General features: G+C 35.7%; 2 protein-coding genes across 2 annotated transcripts in view; one reads left to right on the top strand and one right to left on the bottom strand.

The window, feature by feature from the left end:
• beat-Ic (beaten path Ic) overlaps positions 1-10,673 on the top strand; it is a 58,325-nt gene that overhangs the window by 10,462 nt on the left and 37,190 nt on the right. The window contains exon 3 of the mRNA XM_068283933.1: positions 9,737-10,127. Coding sequence (XP_068140034.1) covers positions 9,947-10,127 — 181 coding nt within the window. The 5' untranslated portion in view covers positions 9,737-9,946. The remainder of the gene's footprint in view (positions 1-9,736; positions 10,128-10,673) is intronic.
• LOC137572164 (uncharacterized) lies at positions 48-919 on the bottom strand. The gene is made up of 3 exons (XM_068283934.1): positions 576-919; positions 394-495; positions 48-332 (listed from the first exon to the last, which is right to left on the bottom strand). The coding sequence occupies exon 1, from the start codon at positions 802-804 to the stop codon at positions 640-642; it is 165 nt and encodes a 54-aa protein (XP_068140035.1). The 5' UTR covers positions 805-919; the 3' UTR covers positions 48-332; positions 394-495; positions 576-639.

Raw genomic sequence — 10,673 nt, 5'->3', positions numbered from 1 at the left:
CAGGCTGTGGATACCGATTGCTAGGCTAAATTTCTTTAACAAGAGAATTTAAATGCTATGATTTCGGGTTTATTTTATTTTAAATTTATGAAATATTCGAGTCGTTTGTCAGTATCGTGAAAATTATTAGATCACGTCTCCATGAGTCAGATGCTTTGCTCAAGACACCTTTCACCCACAGCTATTCACGAATTTTAGCTTTCACAGGGACTACCAGATTTGAAGCAATCAGAACTATTGCGTCGAAGGATCTTTGGCTCCACTCGGTATATAACCAATTGCAAAGCACAAGCTCAGCTCTCGCACATATTTGCAGATAAAATGATAAAATCCTATAGGAAATTTTCGTTATAAAGATGCAAACTTTTGCTTTAGTTAATGTAAACAACTTACCCTGTAATTATAGAATAAAATATATATTTTGCTGAAATTTTTTAGCTGACAACGACTGAATTGTAGATGAAACTATTAATTTGACACACATCTCCCAGCCCACTAAGAAATATTGAAAGATTGGCACACAATGAAACAATTGAGAAGATTGAGACCGCAAGGTGGCTTATCATTTGGCTTACCACTCGCTCCTTCAGCAACTTCATTCCCTTATCTTAGGCATCCCAGGTAGTTAATTGTACGTCATCAGCAACAACCGCCACCGCCGCAACAGCCACCACAACAGGGTGAACAGTTATCATAGGCTCCACAAGGTGTTGGTGTGAAGTTACGTCCTGTGTAACGCAGCGTCGATAGTGGTGGATTGGAACAGGCAAGTCCATACGAACAACATGCCCAGCCACCGCACATTTTTGGATTGGATTTCGAAGTAGTTGATTTCCCAGCTAGACAATGAGTCTACACACAAAATCGAGCGAATGAGGAAAAGGTGTTGCTAGAGCCGAAATGGGAATTGAAATGAATGGAAATGTGTGTGTTTGGATTGTGTTACCTTGACAGTTTGTTGACATATCCTTCACCGCCGTCTACGTTTACTACAACCTTGTTCGAATGACAGATGAAACTGAAGTCATCACCGGCTTAGGGTTGAAATCGCTTTAGCGTGAAAGGTTCATAAGAAAATATTGTAAATAGAAAAATAAATACAACTTAAAGGCATAAATGTGTAGGTTGATCAGGTTCTTTGTCAGAATTATATTTATGTCTAAATACTTTTTTAGAATTTGAAAATCGATAAATAACTGCACGTCTATTGTCCTTGTAGTCCATTATAGCATTTGAGTTTATTTTATGAAATATTCTAGTATAATAATACTTATTCAAAATTTAATATTTACCCATTAAAAAACTCGAAACAAATTTCCGTCTAAAGTCCTTTAGCCAGATTCGAAACGTTGCTTTAGCATGTTTTTGGTCCCAATGCCGACTCCAAATCAAGTTCAGACCATTAATTGAGTTAGATTTGGCAGCGTTGACTATAACTTAATTGAATCGGCTAAAGGTAACTGCTAAACCCATCCATTTGATATTGTTTTTTTGGTTCAAGCATGACCATTGCGGTAGTTGTCATATTTTTTAAAATATTTGACATCCGAACGAAAAGTACAACCTTTTTTTATTTAACCAAAAAAATTGAAGTCTTTTTGCAATCAAAAGTCAAAAAAAGTGCTAAAATTGGCGTGCGAAACTCGGTGAGGGTGAAAGCCTTACAGTTCGCTTGGCATATTTAGCACATTTTTTGCGCAAAAAGTAGGAGAACTAACTGAGATAGCAAACAACAGGTTGGTTGCGACAACCACACAAGGACATCATGGGCTGCGGTGGTCCTCGCGGTGGATGTAGTCCGCGTTGCGGTCCTTGTGGACCAAGATCGAGCTGCTGTTCTGGCTGTACAGGCTGTGCTGGCTGTGGACCTTGTGGCCCAGGTTGTTGTGGACCCTGCAGCATTGCGTGTTGTGGCCCGCCTCCCTGTGCTGTGGTTTCCTATCGCCTAAGCAGCGGTCCTGTTGGACCAGTCCTTCCCTGCATGGAATGCACCTGCACCGCCTGTTGTCCCAGCAATTGTGCCCCACCCTTCTATTTTGTGCCCAATAAATGCGCCTGCTGTTGGGAATGGGGTAGATTTGGGCCCTTTTATTAAAACCAGACAGAGGCACTACTCCATGTTGCTGTTGCTGCAACTACTGTCCTACGGTGGTCCTGCTCATCGTTGTTGTGATGAAACTTTTCATATTTTTGAATGCAATAAATTCATGTGTCATGCGGAGCTTCGGTCATCGCTTTTTTTGTGTAATTTTCTGCTGACATCCAAACAAATGGCTATGGTTTTAGCCTTTTGTATACCAAGAACAGAAATTAGAAAAATATTACAAAAAAAAATGTAATAAAAACTTTGCTTTGTAAAGCAGATTACAAATGAAATTGCTTGTTTTAAAAGCAGCAAACAAAAGGTACTATTGAATTTCCCCGTGGACTGCTCTTTGCGAAATTGTCTTATGAACAGCAAATCAATTGTTGTATTGAATAGAAAAGCAAATCAATTTTCAAACAAAGCAAACAAGAATAATAAAATAAAGGTATGTAATATTTAGCTGTTGTCCTTACCTTGTACCTTCGGTAGGCACATATTTAAGTTTAGATATACATTTAAATAAAGTCTCATCTTCTATTTAGTCTTATTTTAGTCGTTGTCACCTTCAAAATTCCCATTATTTTTAACCTAAAAATAAGCAATCAAATATCAAAAATAAGTCTAGCTTATATTGAGAAAATAGGTTAAGTCCGTTTAAGTAATCGGTTAGATCATTTGATCTAAGGATATTTTTTACTCCTGCTCAACTGGTCCTAATCGTGGTGCTCTGGGCATTTCAATTATTTAAGTATGACATGCATTTTTGTGTGGCGATTTGCTTGCCCAACCATGTGGGTCAAGTGACTCTTGTTGGTCATCTGCATGGGTCTCTATTAAGTCCTATGTGTATGTGTGTCTGTGTTTGCGTGCATCCTTTGGTCAGATAGAGTCCCAAATAACAGCTCAGAGAAAAAGCTGGAAAAGACTCAAACATTGACTGCAATTACATGTTGATGGATATGTTTACATGGAATTATTTGAGTCAGAGCGGGGAAGGGGCAGAAACTTTGACAGGTAATGTTGACTTGAGGTCATCAAAGTGATTTATGGGATAAATGTTCATGACGAACATTTACTTTAACTTGTAATGCATCCACAAAAGAAATGGAAAGACTAAAGTATTCGTCTAGTGCATTTTCTCATGGGTCACATTGAATAAGTTAGTTATTTCATAGTATAACACATTTAATCATTTGATTTTCCAATTTATATGCAACAACATGTCCACCAGACAGAAGAAAAACTAATTTGGGAAAATGTTATACCCAAAAGCACATGAAATAAAAATAAAAAAAATCCCCGACTAACTTTGTTTGCTTTAAATTTTTTTGGTTTATATACCCTTTGTAAATACCTTAATTTTTTTCATAATATGTATACATATGTATGTATGTATATGAGACAATTTATGGTACGCTCTTACATATATGACTAATTATTTGCAGATGATGATATTTCAATATAATATTTTAGTAATAAAAAACTGGCTACAATTTGTTTGATATCAAAAACATATTATTTTGCTTACAAAATTTATCATAATTTTCCATGGTTGTGTTTTAGAAATTGTTATAGTCTTAAAAACATAATTAATGAACTTTTTAAAACCTTTTAATATTGAATCATTTTAGTCAACATAACGCAGACTGCAACATATAACTGAAGGATTTAACTGTGCCTGAATATAGGCCGATTGTGAGAGAAGACACTTTAACTATATTTTCAATGTCTATTTAAACACTGACGTTTCTAACATTATGTACTTATCCCATGGGAAACATTCAAAGATGGTATAGTTGGACCTGGACTGCCTAAATCATCCAAAAAACATAAATATTTTGTTTTTTCTTTACTTTTCTAATATGCCTTTCGTTAGGGTATAAAAAGCCTTTTTGTTTGTTTGTGTTGGTTTGCCTTAAAGGCAAGTGTTGCATTTTGGGCAGCGACAAAAACTTATTTACAAATTATCCTGCAAATTAATTGAAAATTACACAATTAACGGGATTTTTCCACTGCTGCAATTCTCTTCGACTCACTGCCTTTCTCTTTCTCTTTGTCTCTGTTTGGCTCTCATTGTATTTGGTATTTGCTATGCAAATGTCAAACTCAAATAAAACAATAGTTGAACAGTAGCAACAACGACAACAACAATAACAAGGGCATCTGTCAGTTGCCAACAAGAGCTGCGGTTGCCTTTGCTCCTGTTCCAGATCCTGCTGCGGCTGATTCTCATCCTTCGGCAAGAGCTCCTGGCTGGGCACTAACTTTCGTGTCAATCCTTTTTGTGGCTTTGGCAGTCGTTTAATTTGAATTTAAAATGTTATCCCGCCAAATGCATAGAGGGGGAGTAGGTGGGAGATAGGTAGGAGGTACGCCCACTTTTCGTTAACCATGTGGCCCCACACAGCCTCCCTTGGCACTCATTTTCCACTTATTTACAATTACCACATTTTATTATCCCTTCTCTCTTTGTTCCACTCCTTCCCTCTCTCTGTTTTACTCACTGTTTCTCTCGATTTCCTCACCATTTACATTCTGCCATTTTATTTATACTGCTGTTTATATTTGTCACTCTTTCCCTTCCCCAACATTTTTAACTGCATTTTTTGTGTCTCTGTCAAATTCTCTCTGCCTCTTTTGTCTCTGTTGTTTTCGCCTCTTACTCTCCATTAAGCTCTCTCTCTCTAGCTCTCTCTGTCAGACCTTGCAGATTTTGATTGTATTTTTGTTTATTTTGTTGCAATTTTAATTACTTTAATGAAAGTTTTAATTGCGAAATAGCAAAAACGCACTCAGAACAGGCAATAGAAACAAAACGGATAAGAGAAACATGGATAAAGAGAAGGAAACACACAGAGAGAGAGAGAGAGAGAGAGAGTGATGGCAAGATTGCAAGGGAGAGGGGTAGATAGCTGTGAAGTAACCTGTAATGAGTTTTTGCGGTCTAAGAAAGGTTGGCAGCTGCTCCAACAACAAGCGACACAATGACGATGACATGGGAACCCAACACCAATGGGTTAAGGCATTTTGTTTTTCCTACATAAAAGTTGAATGATGGCATAAAAGATGGCAAAAAGGGTCTACCGGTGGCGATGGAGGCAACTTCAGTGGAAAGTGATTACAAAAACCCTGATTGATCAATTGCTAATGAGTCCATGTAAATAGGTAAACATGTAAGTCAAATTAAAAAGTCTCTACATAAAGTTTTCATTCATGAATAAAACAATGGAACCTCATCCCCCTAATTGATGTGCTTCAAATCCAACTGAAACATCTAATGGGGAAACTTTTATCAAAAAAACTACCTCCAACGTATGAAATAAATCCAAGCTTCACATCCCGAAACGAAAAACAGATGTATGTATATGCAACGAATGTAATCGATATGATTAACTCTGTTATGCTTTTATTTTATAATCACATTATGACTCTCTTATAGCTTCAGGCCTTAGGATGCATTTCTACCTCTTTATCCTTAGTAATAACCTTCAATTTAAAGTTACTAAATATTTTAATCACGAAACTTTTCCGAAGAAAACATTTTAAAAAGAATACCTGAAATATTATGCACCTGAACCTTTTTATTCCGTTTACAATTAAAGTAGAGCCACTCCCTTAAAACTACAATGGGATCAAGATAGAGATTACTATTGCAATATTAATCTAAATCATTTGTCATTCCTTGACGATATATCATCAAAAACACTACGCACTTTCAATTTCATACAACTCTTCTACATGACATTCCATTTTATAACTTGTAAGATCTAATCTTAGAGCGACAGAACCCTTCCTAAGTATAATGACCCCTGTATTAAATTCCATGGAAAAATTTATAAAATTTTGGACAAGACATGAAACCTATTAAGACTTCTTGGAATCCCTACAAGAACCTAGTCAAGCCGACATAACTCAAGCGAATTATTGAAATAGGTAAAGAAATGCCTGATTTAGCTTCACTCTCTAAGCAAACGCACACACACACACTCACAGGAGCACAAGCTGAAGCAGATTTTTGGCTCTAGTTAAAAATTATGCGTGTTGCAAAATATTCCTACCTCTTGCCACCTCCTCGCATATGTTCGTCCCTTGTTGTCATCGTTTTCTATTTGAAGTACAAAATATTTTTCGTTTATTTGCACAATGTTTTGTCCCGCCCCGCTTTTCGACCCATTCTCGCAACTCTTTGGCTTTTCACCGTGTTGAAGCCTAGCAAATTCCTGCGTCTACTTGGCACCGGCGTCGTCTGCTTGGGTTTTTGTTGTTGTTGCTGTTATTTTTTTCTTTTTTTTTCTAACTTACTGGTAAGTTCTTTTTGGGGGTCTTTCCTTTTTATTTTTTGCTTTTCCTTTGCTTTTGCTGTTTTGGTTTGGCGTCAAACGTCGGGCGCCAATCCTCATGTGCGTGGGTGCGTATGAGTGATTTTTTGTTCCCTCTTTCTGCTTCTTTTAGCCAGTGCCAGGCTCTTGGTTCGTTTCGTAAATGCTGCGAAACATAAAACATCAAATGTAAATTGAAAGTCGTTCGTGTGTGAAACTGAATGTGTCATCAGTTGAAGCGTTTATCATTTTTTACTGCTTTTCGTATTTCAGTTTTCTTCTTGTCTCTGCTGTTCACTCCTCTCGTCGTTTCATCCATCTTGGTTTGCATCCAAGGTTCATCTTGTGCTTTTGCTTTAAGAAGTTTAGATTTTATTTGCCCGGCGTGTCAAGTTGCCTTTAAACGCTTTTCCCTCACATGGGTGGTGGGCAGATGGAGGCGTGGCTAAGTTGTTTGCTCCCCACGATGGATAGGGGAATATTTTTTTGGTGATGCAGGGGTTCGGGAATTTCTGTGAAATCTTTTATTTCCTATCTCAAAGATACGGCACATGTGGCTGAGAGGCTTTGACTTTGTTTTGTGTATTTTTTGGATGTAAATATGAATGCAGCAAAGTACTTTTGGCGTAAATAACTGAAAAATGGCATACAAAAGATGAAAAAGAAAATCAGTTCATTGAGATGAGTAACAACGAGTCGGCAAAGACGACAAACAGAGTAGATATGAAAATTTATAAGAACTTTCTGTTTTTGTTTGTTATCAGATTTTTATATTATTTTTTTACAAACCAAACAAAAGAGAAAATAAGATCTTTAGATTTAAGGAGCACAATAAAAGAACTGACTCAAATTTTTCAAATATTTTAAAGAGTGTCGTCTAAACTTTATGTAAAAAACATTTAATACCATTACAGTTAATGATTTAGACTAAATCATTTAGTTATTTGTAAATGTTTTTATTTTACTTAAATTTTTTTGGTTTATTTGGTATTTCAGAAACGAAAAAATGTTACATGCTTTTGATATAGAGAGTAGAATCTTCAGACCCAAGAGTGGCTATATCTATAAAGGCAACCTTATCAGTAGTGACCGATCTATATGAACTTCTGGGAGGTGAAATTGGTCATGAATTTTTACCAATTTAGGAGGTGAATTTGCCCCTAATTGCAGCCATTGAAGATCTGCCATTTCCCATCGAGATCATTCGCTCTAAAATAACAAAAAATAATCAAATTGTTACAATGACTTTCAAACTCTTCCTAGTTTTATACATTCCTCTAATAATAGTAATAATAATGTTCAATGACCTAAATAACTAAACTAACCTAAATTTTTTAATTAATTAACATTTTTGCTTCTATGTTTAAAAGAGAAAGAGACGAAAACTATTTTTACTATCGGGATTTTACTTACCGCTTCTTTCATGGCTCAATTACAATATTTTTTTCGTTTGCCACTTTTTCCCCAACATCGTTAAAAACATGCGCGCCCTCGTCTACTTTTGGACCATAAAATGCATTAATGCCTTGCATACTTTTCGGCACGGAAGCCAAGGCTAAAGTAAACTGTCGAAAAAATATTCATTTACATACATACACACTTCTATATTTAACAGGGGAAAACAATAACAAATGCAAAACACAAAGGGAAAACCAAAAGGAAAAGATACGGAAAATTGCATTTTTGGCAACAAGCTTTTAATTGCATTTTGTATGTGCTCATTACCTTAAATGTGGAGAGTAAGTGAGAGAGAGCAAGAGATTTGGTATAGTGTGAAGTCTATCCCTTTCTATCTTTGGCATAGATGGCGATTTTAATGCCAAACTTGGCAAACTTATTAGGCAAAAGAAAAAACACACACACACACACTCATTCACAAAAAAGAATAGTAGTAAAAGCAGGCAAACATTTAAATTTATAAAAAAAAAAGCAACGACAAAGAAATGTTTAATGTGTTTGTGTATATGTGTGAGTGTCACGTTTTGGTTCAAATGAGCGAATGAGAGCCAGAATGATATTGCCAAGAGCAAATGTCCCCATCCCTTGCCAGAAAAACAAGTTTTAACGACAAAAACAAACAAGCTAAAGAAGGGCTCGAAAAGCAGGCATCATTACATACATATAGATGACATTATTTGTATACCCTTACCAAACTTTATTTGGTAAGCACAAAAATTGAATACGAAAACAATATTTATATATTTTATGGAACTTTATAAGCCAAGGTTTTTAAATATTTCAATGTAAGAATTAATTTTATATCCCAGGGCTTGGTATCAAATTTATTCAATTGATTCATTGAAACTGGGTATACTCATTCGGTACAAGATATTATAAGAGTTCATGCTTAATATTGTCACCTATTGATAATAACATAGTCTACTTTTTTGGAGTACTCTTATACTTTCTAACAGAAAGTTTTCATATAAGTGTTTCAATACAAACTTGACAAAAACTTAAGATCTAATGTCTTATTTTGATAAAGTAAACTTAACCTCTATCTCTATCTAATCAATATTAGATGAGAAATGCTTAACTTACTATGATCTAGTTTGGAATAAAAGAAACATTTGATATAGGTATGTTGTAGGTCCTGCTTTTTGTTCATTGATAGACCCTTAATTGGTAGAGTATACAAACCAAAAAGATTCACATGTGTGTGTGTGTGAATTTTATTTAAATGTAAAATAATTAAAGTGTGGATTGAAGTTGGTTTTTTTTTCTCGAGCGAGAGGGGAAAAAGACAATTAGGAAATGCTCGTTTAAGCCAAAGTGAAGAAAAGAGATGTGGGAGGAAATGGGAGCTTTGGGTATGCCCCTTTTATATGGTGAAAGTGTAATATGCGTAGTTTCAATTAAATGGATAGAACTTTTTCTTGGCCTTTTGCAACTTTCGTTGGCGTTTTTTGCTCCCACTTTTTCAGTGTCTTTTTCTGTGTCTTTTTTCTTTATCCTCCCGCTTTGTTAATACCTACTATTATTTTTTCATTTGGTTCGGAAACACACGAGGATTAGTGCTGAAATGAAATCGATTTGGGTATATGTATGTCTGTTTGTATGTCGAGGAGTTTTGGGTGGATATGTCCCACACCTAGTAAGGCGTTTTTTGTTAATTAAACCAGTGAATTAATTGCATTAATCACTGTATTTTGTTTGGTCAAGTTGAAACTCTGTGGTTAAATTGAAATGAAATAGATTTATTCCTTGTTTCTACAATAAATTGCGGTAACCATATTTGTCTTGGATCTTATACTAAAATCTTAATCCTATGCCCAAAGTATATTAAAAAGTTTTTAGCATTCAAATAAATTTTGTTTCTCTTTAATTACAGCTCAAATCTTGAATGAACGGGATAAAAAGTGCAGACAGAAATACCAAGAATAAAATTGACATTTATTGGCCAATATATATTTATAAGGTTCCATAGCCGGAAGTGGCCAGTGGCCCCCATACCCACCATAGGAAAAAAAACCAAAAAGAAAATACAGAACGACAGAAAAACCAAGACAAAGCAAAACAATAAAAGCAAAAAAAATTTCAAATGTTGTCAACGACGACGACGGCAACGATGGTCGCCCACATGCAAATATCCTGCAGGACAAAGAGACGAAAGCAGACGACAACAACAACAACAACAATGTCGTCATATGGACAACACAATGGGCGTAGCCAGTTCTATTTCTGTGGACTGGCCATATTAATGCTCCTCATTTTTCTGCCCGGTAAGTGAATTAGAAAAACATCAGCAAGAAAATGAAAAATAAAAAAAAACGAAACAAGTGCAAATCTCTGATATTCTAAATCAAAGCTAATTCCTTATCAAAATCTCCGAATTTAATGGCTCGTTGAGAATTGAATTGAAACTTTGATGAAATATTTACAGAGAAAGTTGTAAAGCCTAAAAATAAATGACATGCTATCCAACGATGATTCCATTGACCATCCAACATTGGTTCAGTAGCCCCACCCCGTTCCCCTTCAAAAAAAGATCCGGCGATAATTAATTTTTAAGCTGCGCAAAATGAAGCGCAGACAAGTGGAGGTCCCAGGACGAGAAGCAGTCATGATGAGCTATTGAATGGGAGAGTGGACAGTAGCAAAATGGGATGGGGGCTTTGAATGGGTGGTGGGGGCAAAATCAATCGTTCGTAAAATAAACAAATCTTATTTTTCCGCAAACATTATTTCTCATCAGTTGAAGCGGAGGCAAAGCAATAACAACATAAAACAGCAAAAACAACAATCGAGTAGACGATGACAACAACATT

This window comes from Drosophila tropicalis, unplaced genomic scaffold (assembly GCF_018151085.1).
Source record: "Drosophila tropicalis isolate 14030-0801.00 unplaced genomic scaffold, ASM1815108v1 contig_237, whole genome shotgun sequence".
Classification (NCBI taxonomy): Eukaryota; Metazoa; Arthropoda; class Insecta; order Diptera; family Drosophilidae; genus Drosophila; species Drosophila tropicalis.
Note: the sequence above shows the minus strand (reverse complement) of the source record. Positions and strands in the feature narration are given on the sequence as shown.

Bases quoted from the DNA above. Each gene is read 5' to 3' on its own strand.
- LOC137572164 (XM_068283934.1), bottom strand. From the start codon at position 804: ATGTGCGGTGGCTGGGCATGTTGTTCGTATGGACTTGCCTGTTCCAAT.